The 25166-nt window shown below is 34.6% G+C and overlaps 4 protein-coding genes across 7 annotated transcripts; 1 reads left to right on the top strand and 3 right to left on the bottom strand.

Moving 5' to 3' along the window:
* Positions 1-2381: 2381 nt before the first annotated feature.
* Positions 2382-3293, bottom strand: LOC148764287 (uncharacterized). The gene is made up of 2 exons (XM_088803572.1): positions 3238-3293; positions 2382-2889 (listed from the first exon to the last, which is right to left on the bottom strand). Exons 1-2 carry the CDS (start codon positions 3291-3293, stop codon positions 2382-2384), a joined length of 564 nt encoding a protein of 187 aa, XP_088659698.1.
* Positions 3294-7968: 4675 nt separating this feature from the next.
* Positions 7969-8538, top strand: LOC18609430 (uncharacterized). Its single transcript, XM_088803571.1, has one exon. It carries the CDS (start codon positions 7969-7971, stop codon positions 8536-8538), a length of 570 nt encoding a protein of 189 aa, XP_088659697.1.
* A 578-nt stretch (positions 8539-9116) lies between these two features.
* Positions 9117-12940, bottom strand: UMAMIT36 (nodulin MtN21 /EamA-like transporter family protein). Of its 3 annotated transcripts, XM_088804128.1 has the most exons (8): positions 12395-12940; positions 12234-12296; positions 11937-12053; positions 10547-10799; positions 10272-10430; positions 10033-10184; positions 9823-9872; positions 9536-9667 (listed from the first exon to the last, which is right to left on the bottom strand). In XM_088804128.1, exons 1-7 carry the CDS (start codon positions 12571-12573, stop codon positions 9836-9838), a joined length of 960 nt encoding a protein of 319 aa, XP_088660254.1. In that variant the 5' UTR covers positions 12574-12940; the 3' UTR covers positions 9536-9667; positions 9823-9835. The 3 variants fall into 3 exon arrangements, with proteins under 3 accessions (XP_007044600.2, XP_017970117.1, XP_088660254.1); XM_007044538.3 differs by lacking the exon at positions 9823-9872 and having other exon boundaries at positions 9117-9667; positions 12395-12931; XM_018114628.2 differs by lacking the exons at positions 9823-9872; positions 11937-12053 and having other exon boundaries at positions 9117-9667; positions 12395-12937.
* Positions 12941-14528: 1588 nt separating this feature from the next.
* On the bottom strand, positions 14529-18745 carry LOC18609428 (WAT1-related protein At3g28050-like). Of its 2 annotated transcripts, none has more exons than XM_007044533.3 (8): positions 18397-18745; positions 18257-18319; positions 17983-18096; positions 16734-16965; positions 16474-16560; positions 16163-16314; positions 15722-15903; positions 14529-15049 (listed from the first exon to the last, which is right to left on the bottom strand). In XM_007044533.3, the coding sequence occupies exons 1-7, from the start codon at positions 18573-18575 to the stop codon at positions 15750-15752; spliced, it is 981 nt and encodes a 326-aa protein (XP_007044595.1). In that variant the 5' UTR covers positions 18576-18745; the 3' UTR covers positions 14529-15049; positions 15722-15749. The 2 variants fall into 2 exon arrangements, with proteins under 2 accessions (XP_007044595.1, XP_007044597.2); XM_007044535.3 differs by having other exon boundaries at positions 16474-16632; positions 18397-18743.
* Positions 18746-25166: the final 6421 nt, after the last annotated feature.

Here is a 25166-nt window from a genome sequence, read left to right as displayed (position 1 = left end):
CAACGTTCCCTCGTTCTATGAGAACCCCAAATCAACTAAAATCTTTCTTAACTAAAGTACCTAGTTTGCAACTGAAGTAATAGCTATATATTTTGCTTCTGCAAATGATTGAGCCACTGTTTCTTGTTTCTTAGAACTCCAAGAGAAAACTCCACTTCCAAATGAAAAACAGTAGCCACTTGTGCTTTTGGAATCCTCTTGTGAGCCTTCCCAATCATTGTCAAAAAATCTTTGAAGTTCACTACTTTCAGCTCTCACATACTTCACTCTATAATCCACAGTCCCTCTAACATATCTGAGAATGCGTTTAGCTACAACAAAATGAGCAGTTGTTGGAGCCTGTATATACCTGGACATAAGACTTGTTGCAAACATTAAATTAGGTCTGGTTGCAGCAAGGTACAGTAAAGATTCAGTAATGCTCCTATAAAATTTCTCATTTGCATCAGTTGACCCATCTTGCTTGCAAAATTTAGTACCTGCAGCTAGTGGAGTTTTAGCAGCCTTGCAGTGATCCAAGTGAAATTTTTTCAATAAGTCCTAAGCATACTTTGATTGATGAATAATTATAGAATTGGATGATTGAATAAATTCCATCCCAAGAAAATAGGTCATCGACCTAGATCAGTCATTTCAAAGTCCTTCAGCATCTATGACTTGAACTCAGCCAGGCAATCAGTCTCAAGACTAGTGACAAGTAGATCATCAACATACATTGCCACTATTAGATTAACTGCATCACTACCCTTTTTTATATAGAGTGTTGCTTTAGTAGAACTTCTGATAAAACCTTAATTCAGCAGGTGAGCATCTATTCTCTCATATCAAGCCTTTGGTGCTTGTTTGAGACCATAAAGAGCTTTTACCAATTTACAAACCTTGGCTTTGGACCCCTTCTCAACAAAACCATCAGGTTGTTCAACATATATGTCTTCCTTCAAGTAACCATTCAAAAAAGCTGATTTTATATCAAAATGATAAATTAACCAACCTTCTCTTGCAGACAAGGCTGTCAGCAACCTTATTGTATCATGTCTAGCCACGGGTGCATATGTTTCCATGTAGTCCACACTATATATCTGAGCAAATCCCTTAACTACTAGTCTTGCTTTGTATTTGTTCACTGAACCATCTAGATTCACTTTAGTTCTGTAAATCCATTTGACACCTAGAACATTGTGATCTGTTGGCCTGTCCACCAGCACCCAAGTTTTGTTCTTCCATATCATGTTCATTTCAACTTCCATGGCCTGTTTCCAATGTTCATCAGAGGCAGCTTCAACATATGAGCTAGGTTCTGAGATTGCTACATGACATCTAGCATAAACATCTGACAGACTTTTTGTTCCTCCCACTGGCATCTCATCCACATCATCTGAATTCAACTCAAATTCCTCTTCTGTCAATTGATTTTCAACTGAAACATAGTTATCTGACCCTACAACTTGCTTGGCTTCCTAGTTCCACAACTTGCCTTCATCAAACACTACATCTCTGCTGATGAATAACTTCATGCTTTTGACATCCAGCACCCTGTAACCTTTTGAAGCTTCATTATACCCAAGATGGATGGCTAACATAGACTTACTGTCCAGCTTGGTTCTTCTTGCATCTGGAACTTTAGCAAAGCATATACATCCAAAGACTTTTAGATGTTTGATTGAAGGTTTCATGTCATACCAGGCTTCATATGGAGTTTTGCCTACCAGAGCTCTAGTAGAAGTCAAATGTAGCAGATAGTTAGCAGTATTAACTGCTTTTGCCCACAAGAACTTAGGTAACTTCTTCTCAAACAGCAAGCACCTAGCCATTTCAATTAAAGTCCTGTTCTTTCTTTCTGAGACACCATTCTGTTGAGGGCTATAAGGCATAGTCAATTGATGCACTATGCCTAATTTGCTTAAATATTCTTCAAACTCATTAACAGTATACTCAGCCCCATTATCACTTCTGAGCTTCTTAATAGTTAAGCTCATTTGATTTTCAACCAAGGCTTTGAACTTAGTAAATACCTTAAAGGCATTAGACTTTAACTTTAAAAAATAAATCCAACAGAACCTAGTGTAATCATCAATAAAGAGCATATAATACATGCTTCCATTCAAAGATGGTGTTTGCATTGGTCCTCCAATATTAGTATGCAGCAACTGCAGCTTACAAGCTGCTTTCTAGGTTCTGCTTTGTGGAAATGATGATTTCCTCTGCTTGCCATATTGACACATTTCACATATCTTGTTTAAGTTTGCCATGTGAGACAACCCATCAACCAAACAATTCGAGGCCATTAAACTCAGTGAACCATAGTTCACATGTCCAAACCTCTTGTGGCACAATTCAGTATCAGACAAAGTGCATTTGAAAGCAATATGTTTGAGAGTGATCTAGTTTAATGGGAAACATTTGTTTCTCATTTCCAATGTGAAAAGTTCAACACCAGTTGGATCCTTCACTATGCAAGCTTTGTCTTTGAAATTCAATTCAAAGCCTTCATCCACCAGCTGACCAACATTTAGCAAGTTCTGACTCACATCAGGAGCAAAATAAACATTTGCAACTGACTTAATGCCACCTGGTGTCTGCACTCCCATTATACCTATTCCAAGTATCAGCAACATATCACCATTTCCAACTTCCACTTGAGTTCTAAAATTCTCATTCAAATTGATAAAATTCTCTTTGCAGCTAGTCAAGTGTTTTGAACATCCACTATCCAGCAACCAAACATTGTTTTTCTCCTCATTATCCACCTTTTTAACCATGAAAGGTACTTCATCATCTGATTTATGCTCATCAGCCACAGCTGCTTTCTCATCAACACTCTTGCCTTTGTTCTTACACACTTTCTGTACATGTCCTTGCTGGTGACATTTTTTGCACTTCACATGAGGTCTGAACTAACAATATTTCTCTGTGTGATTTGTCTTTTTGCAATGTGAATAGGGTGGATAAGCTTTCTTCTTATCCCCATTTTTCTTCTCCTCAACTTTCTTCTCTTTCTCCTTTTTGTCAGCATCAACCCTCCTAGTGTTGCTGCTTCCTACCTTCTAATTTTTAGCCTTGGCAACTAAAGCACTCTTTGTGAGTCTATTTTGCCTAAAAGCTCTTCTTTGTTCTAGTCCTTCTAATGCATTGACTAGTTCTTTCAATGTCATTTAACCAATATGCCTTGAATCCTCTAAGGAGGAGATTTTTTATTCATATTTCTCAAGTAACCCCGCCAACATCTTACTGACTAACCTCTCCTCTGTCATCTCCTTACCCAACAGCTTAAGTTGATTAACAATTCCCATCATCTTACTAGAAAATTCTCTAATGGTCTCACTTTCATCTATAGTTAACATTTCAAATTGTCTGGTTAGATTAAAGGTTTGAATTGAAATACCCCATACTTTGATATGGTGATAAATAAAGTTGATCGAATGCAAATTGAGGTCAATTAAAATGTTTAAAAGTGATAAAAGACGAAATGAGTAGTTTAGGATAAAATATTTCGCAAGTGAGAAAATAACAATAAAATAATAATAATTTTATCGGAGGAGAATTTGTGAGATAAAAAGCGATTCGGAAGTCAAGTGAGGCATAATAAGGTATTTTGGGTACCAAGGAGACAAGATAAAATTTTTAGAATAAAATAATATTTTATTAATAAAATAATATTAAAATATTAATATTTAGCCTGATGACGAAGTCAATCAAGAAGAAGGATCATATGGTTGATCCAAGTGGGGGAGAAGATGACAAGCCCGACTCTATAAAAATATTTATCATGACATACATGTGATGGATAGCATGTTTGCATGCTAAGAGAGTCTCGAAAAATTTACAAAAGTCGGTATTGTACCTAGACGTACAACAAAGTTGATTTAAGCCTCGAACTAGATTAAATAGAGAATTTACTATGAAATTAAGATTTTAAAGTCCCATAATGGTTTAATATGGTGATTCGGAGTTCGAGAATCAATTTGAAGATAAACCGGAATTTTCGCTATCTAGGGGCAAAATGGTCATTTGCCCTCTGGGGACAAAATGGGAATTTTAGAAAAGATTTTTTTTTTGCCCCATTTGACTTATTAGAGTATAATTTGATTTATTGGAGTAAGATTTGAGGTTTAGAAGTGAAAAAGTTTAATTTCGGTATAATTTGGAGTAAAAGGGTAAAATGGTAATTTTACCACCCCAGGGGCAAAATTGTAATTTTTCACCACCAAGACATTTTTTCAGCACATGGTCTTCCTTTATCCTCATTTTGACCATTGACTAATTGTGTGGCGGAGATAAAAAGGATTAAAATTTTAAAATTTTAAAAATAAACCAATAAGAAAATGACATGTGTCATACCTTTATTATTTTATTATTTCTTATTAAAAAGGCATAAAATCAGCCCATTTTCTTCATATGGCAGGCCAAGCAAGGAAGAGAGAGAAAGAGAGGAAGAACAAAGGGAAAAACAAGAAAACCTAGGTGAAAATTCAAAGAAAAAGTGAAGAAATCAAGGAAACAAGCTAGGTAAGTTAGAATTTCTTTAGTTCTCCTTAATACCTAGCTTACCCATGCTTTTGTTCTTGATTTTCATGGTTGAATATTGAGTTATTATGATGAATTCAATTCTGAAAAATGGGTTAGGAGAGAGAAAATTGTTAGATTAATTTGATTTTAAGTTATGTTAGTGTTTTAAGTTAGTTTAGCATATTTAGAAACAAAACAACAAGAAAAGAATTTATTTTCTCCCACAACCATTAATGGTCGAATTTATCATGTGCTGAGTGAGGATGAATTTGTTTTGCATTTTAGGAGAATTAGTTAAGAAATGATGAATTATGAGCCTAGAAAAATAATGGGAATTTTCGGAGCAAAAATACGAATTTTTACCCACTAGGGGTATTTTCATAATTTGCTATCGAGACTGATAAATTGAATCTTATTCACAGTCATTAAGGTAATTTAGGTATAATTGGAGTGTAGAAAGTGAGAAGAATTGATTTGGAGTTAAATTGGAGATAATAGGCCGAATTAGGTCAGCACCGTATTTAAACGGTAGTCGGATAAGTTGTATATCATATCATGCATATATACCGAACCTGAATTGATTTTATAATGGTCAAGTATTGATGTGGTGAATTATGTATTGTACATTGTGGATAGGTGGTGAGCAAAGTACACTGGTAAAAGTACAGAAATTGTGCTTGGAGACTGGGATTAGGAGTAAATCGACTCATAGAACTGTGAGTGAACTTATTATCGTCTTAATTATCTAGAGTAGTTTTATACAATTGTGTGATTTTATGAAAAATGGGTTTAAATGGTAAATTGCTATGTTTTAAGAGAAATTGTGATTTTATAAAATGATTTTATAAATTTTCTGAAAAATTGAATACTGATTTTGAAAATAGAGTAATTGGAGACTGCCTGCTTGTGTTGCAAATTTATGGTTTTGAATTGAATGGCTTATGACAATAAATGAGCATGAATGGCTAAACTAATTTTGGTGTTAGAATTATTTATACTGTGCATTCAGTCTTGAGAGGCTAGGTTGCGATAAATTGCCATGTCATGCTAGAATGAATTTTATTGATTGGTGGATTATATATTAATTATTCACTGCAGAGGGGGTTTCGTGGATCAGCCTATTAGAGGGGCACGGTAAACTCCATTATATTCTTACCTCGAACGGAGAGGCACGTAGGGTATCTCCTAAGGTAAAGCTTAAGGTTCACTTCACGCCAAACCACCACGTGAAGGGGAACTCAACCAATGCCAAGGAACGGCTGTATTTTTCTCAAACTAAAAATATATTTTAAGTGTATACAAAAATTTTAACAGCTTTAGCGGACTCGGTTGGATGCCCTGCACAAGGTATCACCGAGTATGAGTTTTGGCACGAGCTAAAGTTTTAAGAAATTCATAAGCCAAGTTGATTACTTGATTCTTATGGATTGATTTTATTTGGTTGAAATGTGTTAAAAGGTAATGAAATTACAGTATGATGATTTATTTTAATTGTCTCAATTTACTCGACTTTAGATAGTTTAGATGGTATCTGTTTACTCACTGGGATTTTATAATCTCACCACCCTCATTTCCTCACATTTCAAGCTCGGGGAATTCTATAGTTAGCTGACTTTGACAAGGACTTTCATTTGGACTCGAATCGGTAAAAGCTGTAGGTTTCTAGCTTCCGATGTATTTTGGTTAGAGGTGGACCCACGTGTCACTGTAAAAGAAATTTTATGCTTTGGTTATTTGCTTTATAGTATATATGAATATAATTAACTTTTACGCTATAAGAATTATGAACCGATAGTTTTATGAAAATTATTTTACAAGAAAATAGTTTATTTTATTGAATATTTTTATTATATTCAATTGGTCAAATTTTCACTTCAAATGAACGTTTTAGATACTTAATTTGTTTTTAAATCATTAAATATATATTTTCTGCTTACCTACTACAGTTTTAGCAAGTTTTGAGATTTTCAAAAAAAAAATGAAATGACGAAAATGCCCCTATGAGCTAGAAAACAAAATGTTATGTTCTGATTTGGAAATGATTTGTAATCTCTTGAATTTTGATATTTGATAACTATTGCTCACCGGGGAAGTGCGAAAGCTGATACGAGAGCTTTGCGGGGTTTTGATCGGCATTCGGGGTGAAGAATGTCCGTCGAGGCCTCGCGGCGGTTGTCACGGGCTCGATGGGGAGTTCCGGGTCGTGACATGAATCTTCCGGGTTTTGTCACTACCTTGAAATTCTTCCTTTAAATGATCCTAAACTTCCTTAGGATTATCTAGGTGCATTATCCTAGCAAATATTTCATCAGACAGTACAGATTGTAAACAAGAAAGAGCCTTATACCTTTTAGCCTTGTCTTCTTCAAACTGCCTAGTCTAAGCTAAGATTGGATTAGCATAACGTTGCTTTGGTTCAGTCCCGGTCTCCAGCACCTCCCAAAGGCTAAAAGCCTTGAGATAGGACTAAATCTTCACCGACCGGAAAACATAATTTTCTCCAATGAAAACTGGAGGAGCAAAGGTGCTAAATCCAGCAGTGGCCATGAGCAGAAGATAGAGCTATAACCAGGAAGCCACAAGCAAGGTGAGGATTGACTGAGGTAAAGGGTCCTTTAAGATCACTTTATAGCTCTGATACCATGTTAAAATTTGTCAAAATCAATTAAAGAGCATAAAAAATGAAGAACAAAGGAGTTGGGAGCAAACGTTTTTTATGAAGAAAAATTGGGGGTAAAAAAATCTCATGTTCATCCTTTTATTGACTATATTTATATGAGCACTTACATCAGATCCGAAATACTCGGCATTGGAAAAAGAAATAAGAGGAAAAAACAGCTGTGCATAGGGTACCAGAAATGGGTTTCTGTGCTTTTCAACGGCCACAGCAACAGCAAAGAAGAAATAACAAGAATACCAGGCAAATAAAAAGAACATGAAAAAAACGTGGCTTTCTCAGCCTTACAAACCAAATGAAATGACTTACCAACACACCGTTTAGTCAAAATAAAAGAAACAGTAATAAGTGATAAAAAGTCAAGCTGATTTTCATTTCATTAGCTCTTTAACTGCTGGTTGAAAATGACACCGTGTCTATCTTCTTCTTTTCTTCAGCTGCTTTGAATTTGTGCCCAGACTCATCTTCTTCTCTTTTATCAGGTGGAATTACTCAACACTCAACAGATTTTGTCTATCCCATTAAGTGTTCGGCAAATTCCTGATTGTCAAGTGTGGTTTGATACGAAGAATGGTAGTTATACAGTAAAATCTGGTTATAAATTTTTGGGCAGTACCTTGGATAATGTAACTAATACAAGTTCTTCGGTTCAAGGCAATTGGTTGTGGAAAAAATTGTGGCATTGTGCAGTGCCAAGGAAGACAATGCTATTTATGTGGAAAGTAATTCATGACATCCTTCCTACGAGAAGTGAATTGATTAAGAGAGGAGTAAACATAGAAGTCATGTGCCCACTATGCGAGATTGAGGTTGAGACAGCTTTTCATTGTCTATGTAATTGTCAATTCTCAAGGTTGGTTTGGTTGACTACTAAATGCGGATTTCGGGATATCTCCAACTTCCATGATTCAATTATAGATTGGTTGCAGGGAGTTTTTGAAGTATTGAATAAAGATGAGACAGAGGAATTCATTTGTTTATTATGGGCCATATGGAAAACAAGAAATGTAGTGGTGTTTAATCAAAGTAGATCTACCCCAATGGTAGTGGTGGAGATTGGTTTGGACTTAATTCATCAGTTTCGGAGGGCTTTTCGAGCGCATGGAAATTCAAAGGATGATGGATATGAGAATACAAGTGAGGTATGGGGCAGGCTGAATAGTGCTAAACTAAATACTGATGCGGCTTTGTTTCATTCAGGTGGAGAATGTAAATTGGGGGCTGGATTCATCGTGCGCAATCAGAATGCGGATGTGATTTTAGCAGGTTCAAAGCTCACAACTCACGGCACAAATGTAGTGGGAGTTGAACTAAAGGCTTTAGCCTGGGCTCTATTGATCTGCTGCCAACAATGAATCTATATCAGTGAAGCAGAGATTGATTGCAAAGAGGTTGTTCACTGGGTGAAAAACCGTAGAAGTACAGGTCAGTTGGGCCACATCGTGGAAGATTGCTTGTTGCTGTTAGAGAGGATTTATTGTCAAGTAATTACTCATTGTGGTAGAGGGGCCAACAAAGCAGCTCATTCCTTGGCTCAACATGCAAAGACATTGATGAGTGGTGAAGTCTTTTGGACAAATGTAGCAGATATGCCGAACAACATAGTAAATATTGTTTTGCAAGATTCACATGCGCTGTAGCTAATAGCTTGGTTGGGATGGAAGGGTTACAAGATCCCCTGATTAATGTAATAGACATGTACCAAAGGGTACTCTTTTTCCTTTTCATGAGTTCTATCTCACTGTGTTTCATCATGAGAAGGTTTTATAATGAGGCTCTTTTTGCATGACATTAGAATTGGTAAGGGCTACAGTTTAAGTTGTTTATGTCTAGTAAGAGAATGCCTTATTGTATCAATATTTCTGATGATTAATGAAGTTTTTCGCCTGAATTATTCAATAAAAAAAAAAAGAGAAATACAGCGAAAGGAAGAAGTGAAAAAATAGGTAAGCTAAATAAATCAAAGAAACCTTAACTGTTCCAACGCACCAAAATATACAGAAGACATGGTTTATGATTTTTTTTTTTTTTTTACCGTTTTTGTTCAAGCAGAAACCATATTTGACAGGGTCATTTAAAACTTGATGACGCTGTCCTCAAACCTCCAGCAAGCAGGGGGGAAAACAACAAGCCAGAAGATTTACAATTTACAGTAAATGGCCTTCATATCGTATGTATTTACACGTAGTTGAAGTGCTTCTAGCAAATCAAAGCACCTTTTGATTTTAGTGATCAGGCCACTTGCAGGAGAAGCTTTCATTAAAGAAAAAAAAAAAAAAGAAGGCTCTCCACTTGCATTCAGTAATTGTTGTATTGATGCTCTAGACTTGGGCCTCTTCCTGCTCCTGCAAGAGAGGGGTCTTGATCTGGTCTGAAGTATCATCGGTTCTTTCAACATCACGCTCTTTACGCAGTTCCTCTTCTCTTATTTGTCCCCACATCACAGCATAATATCCCATTCCGGTTATTAATGTTCCTATTACACTGTAAAATGTTGTGTAATAAGATGGAAGAGTTGAGATATTAGGAAGATGAAGGAAAAGGATGAGGAGACCCTAGTATTTTTGATCCTCATGGTTTTAACATGCAGATAATACTGAGACAGTAATACGAAATGTACATGAAACCTTGTATAATACCTATAACTTTTGCTTAATTGAAGGAAATTGGAGGACAAGGAAGCTGGAACCTTAAGAATGAAGTAGAAGCCATCATTCATCAGCTTTCAAGTTTAATTTCTAATATACATGTTGTTGCCCTATAAGAAAACTTGGCTCTCAAAGCTTAATGCCATTCCTGGCTAAAGCAGCTGAGAAATGAGAAAAATAACAGAGAAAAGATTTAATCACCTTCCATAATGAAGACTGTTTGTAAAGAAGCTGACGCCAAAAAAGGTTGCAAAGACTATCCCAAATGGCTTGAACATGGGCACATAAAAAGGGCCTTTCATTCGCGACCATGCTAAATGAACGTTGCTACGGATAATACTCCCAAAGACTCCCTATAAACATAATTATTGAATCTATTAGTTCTTAGTCATTAATTAATGGTTTGTCTTCTAGCAGAAATTCAGGTGTTTCCTTCTTACTGTCACAACAATGAGTAGGAGCTCCAGGTTGAGTTTCAATTTCCAAGCATTAAGGTCTCTCTCCATAATCAAAGAGAAGACCAGACATTGGATAGTCCCAGCTAAGCTATAAAAAGAGACCACTTTCATCACTTGTGGATATTGCTTGACGGTTCCCAGCTGACAATTAGGAATTACAAACAGTTCCAATATTGCTTGTAAGATAAAAAGAAAAGGAATTATAAAAGTTGAGGCCCATATTTCGAGTTTTATTTGTGGACTGAATTATATTGTACCTGAATAACATTCCACATTGCAACAGATAAGGAGGCAGCCGCAAGCAGAATACCACCAAGAATCCAATTGTCTGGCGCCGAGTAGAAAACAAAAAGCTTTGGTATAACTTTAAGTTGGTGGGCATAGAAATAAGAGGATTTTCGTATAAACGGGCCTTTGTATAGTTCTACTACAACTGCACCCGTTATTGAAATCAAGGTGCCCATCAGTTTGGCTTGGCTGCTGGAGTTTCTCCAATCGAGCCTTGTCGTCCTGTGATAATGAAATGTCAAAAACTGTTCCAGTGACTGCCTTTACCTGGGGCTTAAGTCTTTGATCTAAGGTGGGTCGAGCTTTAAAATATAATTATGTACTCCACTCCAATCTTTTTTTCTACATCAATACTGTTAATATATTTATAATTATTATTTTTCTGTGTGAATTTAAAACAAATAATTGAATTTAAAGGTTTTTTTAATTGAAAAATAGGGATTTGAATTCTATTTTTTAAGTAAGGGAATCTATATTAACCAATGAACCAAATGTTCGAGTGCATAATTGAATTTAAAGGTGAGGATAAATGTATTATAAAATATTGAAAAACTTAATTGATGGAATATTTTAACTTATTTATTGTACATTTATTAGTAAAAATTGTTTAAAGGATTTTGGTACTTTCCCAAATTTTTTAAACTTATTCATATTCTTTTATTGTACTCAATTTTGGGTATTAAAATATTATTTTTATTTAATTAAGCTTTTTTTATTTTGAATGAAAACCAGTTATATTTACTATTTTAACATCTACATGATTGTTATATATATATATATATATATATATATTTGTCATATCACCTTCTATGTGGCAAAATATGAAAAATTATGTTTAGTTGATGCTTAGATGACATGTAATTTTGGTTTACATAATGTCATATCAGTATATAAGAAGCCCTTATTATACCATGTCTATGACATGTCGACATGGACGTGCAAAAATTAAAAATTTTAAAAGTTTTCATCTGAAATAAATACTCAACTAAATAAAAATAATACTTCAACATCTCAATGGAGTACAATAGTATAAGAATAACTTATCTAAACAACTTTGAAAAACAAAAGAGCTTTTTTAGTATTTAAACCTTAAATACTTTACATACAAAAACAATAAATAAATAAATAAATTGCATCAAAACTCAAAAATATGATCGATGTGTCATCATCTAAATTATATGGTTAGTTGTCAACTATGAATATTAACTTTGCACATGAATATTTGGCTCATTAGATGGTTCAAATCTCCAAAAAAGAATCTGAATATTAACTTTGCTATATTGATGTCGTTTTATAGAAGTTTTCTTTTATTGAACTGAAATTGAAAAAAAGAAGATCGGCTTGGAGAAAGTTAAGAACCTGGGAATGATGGAAAGCAAGAAGGAAAGAGATGGTATTAGGAGGCCCATTGCACATACAACGATTGGGGAACTATCGCTGAGCCCAACAAATGCAAGGTTCTGAGATACAGCTATGCTACAAATCAACAGCACAAAAAGAAAAAAAGAGCCAAATGTTAAAGACTTGAGGAAGTAACTTAATTACAAAATTGCGAAGGAAGATCCCAAACCATAGTTCTTGACATTTGTTCCTTCAGGAACATTTATGCATACTTAGAACTACGCTTACGACTGTAGCAAATAAAGAGGAACATACCCTGTTAAACCCAGGAAAAATATACGCACGAGGAGTGGGAAGGTGAGGAGCGACTGTTCTGTTCTGCAATGATAAAGAAACGAAGATAAAGAAGAGCAAACAAGGTAGTGTCAAGATATGAGAAGCAAGTGATATACAACGGGAAAGATAAGAGGAGACACCTTTCCCGATGAAAAATGAAGGACAAAGGGAGTAGCAAGAGAGAGCCAATAGCGTTGGTGTACACTACAAAAACAAAAGGGCTCATCCCTCCTGTTATGGCTGTTTTTGCCAATATCGTCAATCCTATGGTGCAACCCTCCATTATCACCATCAGTGTAAATGGTACCACTTCACCCATTTTCTCTCTCAGTACCCCCACGTTTTCTCGTTTGGCTGTTCAAAACAAACAGCAAGAACAAGAAGAAGAAGAGATCACGAAGAAATTATCAAGCCTGTCACGAAGCAGACTGAAAGTTGTTCTCCCTCTCTCTATCTCTCTGTCTCCCTTTGGCCTCGTGCTTGCGTGTATGTGGGGTATTTATAAAGAAAGATCAGACTTTCTTTTGTGAGGAGAAGACAGCAAGAGTAACCCTTCAAATATTGGTGAAGCTACTTGGGAGAGAAAAGGCGACTCGGGTGACTGACTCCAGCTCCGAGCAGAGGGGGAGATGCTGACGTGGGATTCATGTTTTTGTTTTTATGTACAGAAAAACCATTGGTTTCATTTTGATTAAAAACTCTGGCTACATGTTTTGCTCTAATTTGTCTTTCAATAAATTATTACGCCCTTTCCATTTTTTTTTGTTGTTGCAAATGTTTAATAGTTAACAATGGGCCATAATCTAAAATGTTTTTGATTTCATGGGGTTGGTCCGTTTGGAGTTGTGGTCGACATAGATGATGGCCCTAGCTTAAAGCGTGATAATAAGCCTCCGGGTCCACCCACTTGCCCTAAAATAAGAGGGGACCTAAACATCTCCTCCCAATCTTTAAGATCTTTTCGAGAGGCCAAGGGTGATGCTCTCGATTCTCATCACAAGGAAACAATCTTCGGTTTGGGTGGATTTGGATTGGTCAAATTTTTATTGGGTCTGGTGCTCAGGGTCAGGGAATGATTAAACGAGGCTAATGGAAGAAGTAAATGTATATTTTGCTACCATTTCAGTATTTCATCAGCTTACAGACCGTTGATAAGAGAATTCAATCTAGTTTACTACCCAAGGAACCTGTTTGCCGCTGTTTTGGACCGGATGGTCGTAATGAATTAAAGATTTCAGATATATATGAAGAAGCCTTGCTGGTGGTTCAGTAAATTAAACAGAACAAAATATTTATAGTTTAAGCTATCATCACTCTTGACACTCTGTCACGGTCAAGTAAAAGCTGCTAGGGAGTGAGCAAAGTAGGTAAGGTGCAAGGTTTGTCCAGCTTGGTTTCTCAACGGATGATCACTAGTACAAGTGAGATGCTAAACGGAGTGATCTCAACTTTTGCCATTCAGCTACTTGGCAGATGTTATCGCCTATAATACGAGTGTTGAAAGGTGTATCTGCCTGCAATGGTCCATGTCCCAATCTTGACATTTGACACCAGAGGGCTCCTCACCCACCCCTAGGCCCCCATCGCTTTCCTCACCTTTTTTTGTTTTCTTTTTCTACCTTAATTGGTCCTCCCCGGAATCTATCGTGTCCCTTGGATTTAAAGACAAAGAATTTGGGGCAATTACCACTGAAAAGAATCAAAAGCAAAGCATGACGTTTTTCATTACAGTTTTGAATCGGTGTAGCTGATAAACTTATAGCCACCCATTAGACGTCAGAATTCCCTATAAATTTATGAAGGAGGATATGAATCAGAGCTTGGTCATGGTCATTCCCTTCATATCCTCATTCCGGATATCAGACAGAATGTCTGATGTGCAAGACATGCTTCCATGGTACTAAATATTGGAATGATTCGCACCCGTGCGATAGAGATATCAATTTATAATCCTTTAATCCCCATTATTCTTTTCTATTTTTGAGAAGCTAGCTTATCCCTTTCCACTCTGCTATACATCACAAAACTTCTTAACCTCTCTAATAAACAAAGCGCTGAAATTGCAATGCATTACCTAGTTATTGGAAGAGGAGAGGAATAGTAACAATATGGCTGGATTTGAGATGCAGTGCACTTCCCCTAATGTGTAAAGCTGAAGCAAGACTAGTGTTTTAGTTTACTACATAACCCTGCTGACTAAAACTGAAATTTCTGTGCATCGCTCACATCCACAATCGTGCCTCCCATATCCATGACCCAGTATTACACAAACAATATCTTAATGTCCTTCACATTGATTCGGTTAGACTTTTCCTCCCTTCAGGTGCAGGCAAAGCACTTACAATAACAACTGGAACTTCAAAAGTGCCATATGCTCAAATTGTTAAGGATTTGCACAACTCATTACAGGAACCAAAAAAAAAAAAAAAAAACAGAAAAAGTAAAAGGAAAAACATGCAGATTATCAACGCGTTGACAAATAACTAATAAAAAAGAATATGGCAGATTACAAAAAATGCTTCAATGTTTCGAATGGATAAAAGCTAGGTATTAAAGTTGTCTTCTCATACATGGAGGCGGCAGATATTATTTGGAAATAACCTCATACATTGTCTCCTGGCCCATAAATTAAGAGGAAATATGAGAAAACCACTCTGTAGATTAGAATGCATCAGGCGGCCGACAGAAGGGGGCATTTCAAATTTGAATATGATACAAGATGAATCTGGAATGTTGTTCTGCATCATACCAGCAGAGAAAGCTATGGCTAATTCAAACCGACCATCAATACCAACCTGATGTAACATATGCCGACAATATTGCATATATATGTAAATAACAAAAAATACTTGTCAGAACCTTGAGATAAATTTGAAATCTGACACGAGTCAATTACTATAATGATTAATGCTACCAACTCAATTAAATCTACTCTAAACTAAAACTGTATGAGAATGGCTTTTCAACTCTTTATTCAACCTTCAACCCAATGCTATATATGCACCATGTGTAATGTAATGAAGTCTGGATATGCCCTGGGCTACAACTATGAGATTAAGAACTAATGTAAAAGGTTAAAGTGCATATCCAAAAAGATGCCATAGAAAATCTTAGGTCCTCATTATGAACTTGATGATTTCACATTAAATATAGAACAAAAAGTGGATGACTTCATTTATTTATTTAATGTAATGATCTATTCGCACTGAAGAGTCCCACTATTCAATTCCTAGGCCATGAACAACGGCAGCTTGAGATATAGGCCATGAAGTCCAGTGGGCTGGCTTGTAATAAAAAGATAGGCTATCTTAGGTCAACAGTTTCCTACATTATTTAGACTGAGCTTTACTCAAATGGGCTTTATCTGGAGATGAACCAAGATTATAGTGATCTAAAGCCCCAAGATTAGATGAAGATGACACAATGGCAGCTTTTAACTTCAACTTACTACATTCAGAATGAGGTACCTGCTTTGACTGACTGTACAAAAAGCTCCTAAGTTTCTCCAGTATTATTTGGCAAGAGAGGGACTTTTTGACTGCTTGATTCCAATCTCATCCCCTGAGCATACACATCTATCTTTCCTTCTTTGGCTTTTCCCCACATCACAGAGTAAAATCCAGCAACAATGACAATTGCTCCTAGTAAACTGTAACATTTTTGAAACAAAATTAGTAACTTATATGTCTTACTTTCTTTTATAAGTAATGAAAAGGTGGATAACAAGAGAAAGACCAACACGATAAATGGGATATAAAACTCAAAACCCCCATCTCCATCCCACAGCTTAAAAGAGCTCTAAACAGAAACCAGAGGGAAAGCAGCAGCAGCAGCTGCAGTAGTTGTAATAACAACACAAACAGAAAAACTATTGCAATAACAGCTATAGTGAGTGATGAATACGTTACCTTCCAAGATAGAATGTATCCCCTAAGAAGATAACACCCATGATAACCGAAATGACAATTCCCAAAGGCTTGAACATGGCAACAAAAACAGGCCCTGTCCTATGCAGGCACCAGGTAGAAACCCCTAGTTGGAATGCAGAGCCAAAAACAGCCTACATTTTCCCATAATAAAGTTATTGATTAACTAGGTGCAAAATAGGTATGCATGCAGAAGCCAACAGCTTCTGGCAAACAAATAAAACAAAAATAAAAAAGAAATGCAGAACCCAACAGCTAAGTTACAATGAATAATTCTGACCCTCACCACTTACAGAGTATAGAACAGCAACCAATCTCACATCAGGTTTAAAGCTCCAAGAACTAAGATCTCTTTCCATGACCAAACAGACAATTGCTGACTGAAGGGTAACAAAGAAGCAATAATAGAAGACAACAATAAGTTCAGCTGGGAATTTCTTAAGGACTGATGCCTGAAAGATAACAAATACAAATCATCTCCTTTCTCTTAAGGTAAGAATGATAACAAAATCTGCTTGAACTTTCTATACACCTACACAGAAGAGGACTACACCTGAACAATAAGCCAGGCAGAAGCAAACAAACAATCAGCTGCAAGGAGAAATCCTCCAAAAACCCAATTTGACTGTTGCAAGAGAAATTGATGAGATGAGCTTGCACGTGACGATGACATCAAAATTGAAGGGCCTTTGTAGAAAGTCACAACAAATGCCCCTGCAATTGACACTATAGTACCCAGTGATTTAGCTTGGCTACTGCTACTTCCCAAATGCAGTTTTTCCATCCTAAAATCATCAAATGCTTCAATTTAGGTCCATCTATATTATTAAATCTTTTACCCATCTGCTACTGTTACATAACTGCACTTGTACCATATTGTATGCATGACAAGTATGTAAATAGTCAATGCAGTTCATTCATGTATTGACATATAACAGGGAAAAGGATTGGACAAAAACAGGAAGCTAAGCCCAACCCCATAGATTTCAAATGAAAGTATAGCATTCTTTTCATTATCTTTCATTTTCCTTTTTAAGGGAAAAAAATGAAAGAAAAAACCTAACAAGAACCATAATCACCCTGAAATTTCTTCTGATTTCTACACCACATCTATCACCTGGATTCAATTCACACTTAGAATTCAGATTCCATCACCAATAAGAATGTCATGACAATACCTAACACCAGCGATAAGTCCATCTTGACAAGCGTTGGCTAAAAGGAATTAAGTATTAGTCCTTGGCAAACCAACAAAGTTTCAAAATGAGAATGAAAAGCAGGAAAAACTGTCATAATAAGGAACCTCAGTTGTAAGCAGCTCATAAAGGTGATAGCTTCACTATTTACGGCAAGCAGATTAAACAAATTTGTAATTTATACGAATTCCCATGCATGCCCTTCTGTGCTAATAAGAGCAGGCAACCTCCTAGGGACTGCAATCTGCTTCCTCAAAGCAACCATATCTCTTAGTTACAGAAACAAAAAATCAAATTCCCAGAGAAATTATGAGGTATACAAACAAACCACAAATGAAGGCTGCAGACATATTACTTCAAACTATGGATCCAGCCATTCCCCCTGTTATATTCAGTCCTTCTATTCCTATGTCCTCGTACATATTTTGTCCTTAATCTAATTGAATTAAATGGCATTAGTTCCATGAATGATCAACTAACATCATCACAAAAAGCGAAAATGAAAAAGAACAGGGAAATACCTTATGTGACAACAGAAGATCACAATGTAAAAGTTATCAGATTGAGCAGTAACAAACAAAACTACAGGATAGAGGAGAAAAGAACCTGAAAGCAACAGCAAATAGGAAGGTGAGGCCTGGGATGAGATTGAGCATGGCAGTTCCAAGAGTAGGCGAGCTATAATATATCCCAGCATACCCAAAAATCTGGGCAAAGCAACTGCATACGAGTAAAATATCAATCAAACCCTCAAACCACAGCTATTCAATGGAATCTGTCACTCATGCATGCACCATGGAGATTGAAAAGATACAAGAATTAATTAGAAAATAGAACAAAAAGAAAAACCCACATCATAGTTTTCATTTATTTCACATACCCAAGAAGGCCAAGCAAGAAAAACCAACAGAGAATAGAGAAAGTGAGTGGAGGACGCTCTGATCTGCAAAGCAAACAAACGAAATGGTTTGATGGGTATTGCAGATAGAAAAAAGAAGAGAGAGAGAGAAGGAAGGGTACCTGTGGAAGAGAAAAGAAGAAGGGAGGAGAATGAGAGAGGCAAGAGCATTGGAATAAAAGACAAAGACGAAGTTAGACATCCCATGGGACATGGCTGCTTTGCCCATTATCATTAGTCCAACTTGAGCACACTCTGCCAATACCATCCCCACCAGAGGCAAAGCAATCTCATTTCCCATTCTCTGATTCTCTTTCTCTTTGTTCAGCACGAATTTCAGTTGCAGGACTTTTTAGGACTAGATTTTCGGAGACTTTGGTCGTTCGGCGTACTTGGATATGGAGTTCGGGAGTCACTTTGCCAGAAGACAAGTCCAAGTCGCTGCTGACATGGCTCCTTCGTCATCCCCTTCTCAGCCATTCTTAGGAGTTAGACTTTTTTTTTCTTTTTATATTTTTGGCTTTTTCTTTTACTATCTCCTTCTTATGTGTCTTCCATTGACATTAATAAAAAGAAATTCATAATTACAGGAGAATCCAATATTTTGATGTATTTGGATATAGATTGGTGTTCTTAGACCATATAATCCAAGTTCTAGTACTTTGTTTTCAAACTGATGTATAGAACAAAGAAAAACTTGCTCGAATTTTATATTAGGCAATGACCCCATTAGATGCAATGTTACCCAATATAAAGAAGAAAGCATATTATATCGGTTTTTATAATCTGTATGCTTAGAAGAGAAGCAAAGGGGAACTTGTCTTTGTTTGCAATGCCAATTTGTTCCCTGAGTTAATCCAATAGTAATTGAATTTGAAGTTAATTTCTAAGCTCGTATGACCCAAGGGTTCATCTTAATCTCAAGGCTGTTTCATTGTTTTGATTAGAAATAAAAATTTTAAAATCCTTTTATGTACTAATTACATAATTGCATGTCTTTAGAAAGACATTAAAGTGATTGGAGTTCCAAATTTCATCTTAAAAATCTTAAATTTAAAATTTGAAAAAATATATGTATTGCAAATTAGCAACTATATTAATTAAGGGTTTCATAAAAAAATAGAAAATAAAAACAGTATATTGATGGTGACTTGGGTTAGCAATATTGAATTTTTTTTTACCATGAAAAAGATTTTGCACATTAATAGTGTAGATAATTGATTTTGACTATTAACTTATTCTTAGTTGTTTACAGTAATGTAATGCTATGCAGAGAATAATGAGAGAATAATTAAAATAAATGAAACATTGCTTCACAAGGAAAAACTAAAAGAAGTGGAACAACTATTTCATGCTGATAGTAATGAAAGTAACCCAAAATAAGTGATAGGCTTCATGGGTTACTTTCATCTTAAGATATTCTGGAGAGTTCGATTTGGAGGCTTAAGTATGATGATAGTTAAGAAATCTTTTGGTGGCTTAAATATGGAGGTGCTTAAGAAATCTTCTTAGCATTTTCTTGATGTAAAAGGGCTTTTCCTTTTCATTAGGGATGGCAATAGGTACTCTGTTATCGAGTACTTGTGGGTACCTAATGCAGTTATATAGGGTTAAGCTACCTTATATTCGGGTTTGGAATAAATTCAAGTAGTAATTTCAACCCTGTTTTCGTGTTTGGGATAGGTTCGAGTAGTAATTTCACTACCTTTAGTGTTTGGGTATAAATATTTTATTACTATTTTATATAATATATATGTAAGAAAGAGAAACACTCAACATCTTTACCAACTTTGCAAACCATTCATTTTGTTAGAAATTGACAAATATATATAAGAAGTATTTAGTCAAAATATTAATGTGATATCATTAATATATTTAAATTAAAAAATTATTAAATTATTAGTTATGTTTAAATAATATGAATATCATATCATATTACAAAAGAATATTATTAGGAATGTTAGCTCAATGACTAAATGGCAAGAATGTTAAAGAGGAGGTGAATTAGACTTTAAAAATTTCTTTTGAAAATCAAATATAAACAATCAAGACTTTTTGCAACAAAAAATTTTTCTTGTGTCAAAAACAAAACAAATGATTTTTTAAGGAAAATATAAACAGTAAATCACAATGCAAGAACTTGAGAAACTAGAAGCAACTAAAGTAGTTGACTAGAAAGACTTTCTAGTTGACTATAAAGAATTTCTAATTGACTATACTTGTGAAGAACTCGTTTTAAAGCGATTTGAACATCTTATAGTCGACTCTATTGATCTTGTAGTCGACCCTTGACTAGTAAATCGTTTTCATAGCTTGTATAGGAAGTTCCAAGGAAGGTTTTGATGCATATGTAATTCTTTATCAAAACTACTAAATTAAATGCAAGCAAATGATCAATCTTGAGATGATTAAAACATTTTTCAAGTGAAATCAAATAAGAGATAATAAAGAGATGATAGTTGAAAAAGATGTAGCAAAGAAGCAGCCCAATATGTGATGAGTATAAATCAAAGCATAAGAAATTTATGAGATTGATTTTCTTGAAATGTAATGCAACAAGTCAAAGTAAAAATAAAAATGAAGACATAAGAATTTTATAATAGTTCGGCTTTCTTAAGTGCCTACATCCACTCCCTTGCCTCACCAAGGAATTTCAAATCCACTAAGAGAAATGGGTTTTTTACGAGATCAAGCGGAACCCTCATAATAGCTTTTTTTCAGAATCAAGTGAAACTCTCACAATTCTTTTTACGAGATCAAGTGAAACCTTCACAATGGCTTTTCATGAAAGCAACCATAACCATCACAAAGCTTTTTACTAGGATCAAGCGACACCCATGGTTTTTAAAGGGTTCAACCACAAACCCATGGTTTTTAATGGGCTCAACCACAAACCCACACTAACTTTTCAAGGATGAGTTAGAACCTTTACAATGAATAGCAAGCGTGCCTCTAGGAGGTGGATTTTGTTAGTTTGGTACAATGGAGGAAGAATGCCTAACGTTGAATATGAAGATAGAATATAAAGATAAGAGTGAAAGCACAAAGAATTTTAGATTAAAAAGGTTTGGTTTATCTTATTTTATTTAAGACTTTGATCCTTAAGAGTTTGGCCTTTTTTTTTCTTTTTCCTCAACTCGAAATGCTTCCAAATGGTTTTTTTTATAGTTAGAAAGGTCTTGGAGCCATTGGAGATGATTACAGCTAGAAATTAGCCGTTTTCCTTTTGAATTTTGTGTCTAACGGTCACTTGTAGTTGAGTGTGGAAGTTCTCTAGTCGATCCTTTTCCAGAAAGCTCCTATATTTCTCATTAGAGCTTGTAAGGTCGATTAGCATTGTTCTAGGGTCGATTGTAGGCTTTATGGGGTTGATTATGGCTATGTCTTTTTCAAATTTTCTCACTTGTTCTCGCTCGTTCTTCGATAGGATCGACTTGCCTTACTCTATGATCAATTAGAGCTTTGTTTCTTCAAGATTCCTTAACGTTTTAGCATGTAACTTTGGCCATATCTTCCTTGTGATCAAATTTGAGTGATGATTAAGTTTCTTGACTTGAAGTAAGCTTTGTGTAATGTAGATTGATGATCTTTGAATGCTTGGAGATAAACTTCACCATTTAAGAACCCATCTTGCAACTTCAATATCTCGAAGGTAAATGTTAAAGGGACCATAAATAGAACTCTTTTAATCAAATTTAACACTCACACAATTAAGTCATTCAAGCTTGTAGACATTTGTAGAACAAGTGTGTGATAATTCAATAGCTTCAACAGTTTACACAACCAAAACAATCAAGCTTGTAATCATGTAAGAACAAATGTATGAGAGCTAAATCATTTTAAGAATTTGTCAAGGATCATTCAAATAATGTTCAAGGAAATTTGACCTGTTGTCATAATCAAAACTATAATCATTTTAAAGCTAACAGTCTCCCTCTTTTTTATATGACAAATAATGAGCATAATTTGCACTTGAAATGATTCTAAGATTATATTCTCCCCTTCAACATATGCATCAAATTTGTTCATAAACCTTTTCCCCTTTTTGTTATATTAAAAAAGTTAAGAAGTGTGAGCATTTAATACTTAAGCTCAAGAACTAATGGTTAACTAAAATATAAGCATTGAGACTAAGAGTATGTAACCATTAAGCCACCAAGTTATGCATAAAGCCATTTACTACTCAATTATGACCAAGTATTGAGATAGTAAAAGCAAGTATTTCATGCACACACACACACACATATATGAGTGTGTGAAGTCAAGGTGTGAGCATACTATTCATGAAGTTCAAGGAAAGTAAGTGTAAAGGTGTTCAAAAAGCACATAGACCATAATATCATCAATATTCAGCTCCAATATCAAGTGTTAAAGATCAATAAACGACTTAAAATACCAATTGAAAGATATAAGTAAAATCTCATCCCTTATAAATGTAAATAAGCACAAAATCAATATTAAGGGATAGAATCATTTTAAAGCTCATATTATCAATTGGTAAAACTTTAATAAAGGCTCCTTATTTTGAAAGGACTTTTAAGCATATCAAGCAAATCAATTTTGCAAAGCTCAAATTCATTCAAAAAAGATATATTTGATTTAAAGCTCAAGCGAGAGGAAACAATTATAAAGCTTAAGGCAAATCTAAAGCTAGATGCCGATAAAGAATGCTTAAAGCTTGATACCAATCATGCATTTCAACATTCAAGTTTAAGTGAAGTAATATGAAGCACAATATTAATTTTAGTGTTTAGAAAGATGTTACCAATAGTGAAGAACACCAAATGTTGAATTCTCACCAAACCTTGTTGAAGATCTCAATAGCTCATGATACTAATGAGTCACGGGACAATGGCAATGAATAACTTCCCTTTAAGAATTCATAATTTCAACACAAATTGTTAGTGATTCTTAATAGATCAAATATTAGGAGAAAAATTACTAGCCTAGAATAGATGATTGTTTAAATAGATATTCAACATTTTCATTTAATACTCAAATATTCATGAAACTATAAGAGTATGAGCATTTAAATTGATGTTCAACATATGCATCAAATACTCATATTTTTAAGAAATATATGCAAATTAGTTCCAATACATGTCCAAGGTATCGTTTGTCATCAAGTATCATTCTTAATCATTTTCAAGCATTAATAAGCATTCTTCAAATTTTATCAAGCATAGTCATTAAGCATCATCAAGCATTATCAACCAAGCAATATTAATCATTTCATAAGAATTCTCCACTTATATAAGAATGACAATTCAAGGAGAATTTTCATAATAAAAGCACATCATCATATATCAATAGACTATGGGCATTAAGCACTTTCAGCCATCAATTATTCATTTAGCTTGTGTTCTTCCAAATTATAGTCAAGCAAGCATTTCAAGAGATATTCTCCAAATTTGGATAAGAAACTATTAATTCAAGGAGAAATTTTCACATCAAGAAAGTATCAATATCAATGAAGCATTACCAAAGCATTTAGCACTTATTACAATCATGTAAGAAAATAGAAAGAATTTTGGCTATCTTCACTAATCATGTTTCAATTTGTTCCACGAAATGCATGCATGATTTCAATAAAAAACATGAGCATATATAAAAGAATGATCAATGAAATTCAAGGTATTTGTTATTTCACAATGTTCCAATTGTTATGAAATGATGAAAATCAAGCTTTCAACTCATGAATATATCTAAAGTAAGCATCCAAGCATCCATGAATACCAATTGTCAAAATTCAAGAAATGAGTATTCAATTGGTAACCTATAAGCTCAAGTTGGATGCACACAAAATCTTTATATCATGCAAACATTTAAGCTCATGGAAGACATAGTTAACGCTTAAATGTATGTTCAAAAACATTTCAACTATGTCATCACAATATATGTCATGATCAAACTTGACAATCAAATTCATATTCAAATGCATAGCTCGAGCCAAGTTTTAGACTTTAAACATTAAGGTCAAGCAAGACTAGATGTCATGTAAGCATGTGACTTGAACAAAACCAATGGATGAATTAAAAATATTCTTCATGAAGTTCAATGAGTTCATCATAATCAAATTGATAAGCTTAGGCAATAATTTAATCTTGAAACAATCATTTAAGCACAAACTTGGAGCATATTTCAAGAATTGATTCTAGACTAAGCATTTGAATATTCCAATTCTCAAGAAATAATAATTCAATGTAGGCATATGAAAAACAATAGATTCAAGCATAATAAGCATCATGCTTTAACATTCTCAACATTTTTCAGCATATGGGCCAAAATGCCTTTGAAGTCATTCAAGCATTCATTTGTAACAAGAACATGTTATGATAGCATTTTCAACACAATGCACATCTGTTCAAGTTTTATATCATTAAATTCATTGTTACCTCAAGAATATTAAGCATTGGAAGAATATTTGTTCATTTGCTTGAAAAATGTCATCAATGTCAAATTATATTACTTAAGATCATGCTTAAGAAAATACTTTCAATCAATTTCACAAAGAATGAGAAAATGCTAATGAGTAAGGAATTTATATGCATGTATCAAAAACAATTTGTTCAACCAAGCTATATCATCAAAATCAAAAATAAATTAAGTTCAATCAAATGAAATCAAGAAGATTTTGTAATAAAATCACTTGACAAAAATTTAATTTCTCTTTCCAAAAACTTTGCATTTGAAAAATATAAGATTTAAGTTTGACAAGCTTTGTGTAAAATCATGAGCTCAAAGTTCTTCAATTCCATTCAATTATGCCTTAAATGATTTATGAAATATTTAGTGAGCACAATTAATCATTTTTAAGCATACTAAGGGTTATTTTCAAATATCTCTCAATCATCTACCAAACATGCCCTTATAACCTTTCATATTTACAAGC

The sequence above is a fragment of the Theobroma cacao genome, chromosome 2 (assembly GCF_053813885.1).
Source record: "Theobroma cacao isolate CCN51 chromosome 2, ASM5381388v1, whole genome shotgun sequence".
Classification (NCBI taxonomy): Eukaryota; Viridiplantae; Streptophyta; class Magnoliopsida; order Malvales; family Malvaceae; genus Theobroma; species Theobroma cacao.
This window is presented reverse-complemented; position numbering and strand designations above follow the sequence as displayed.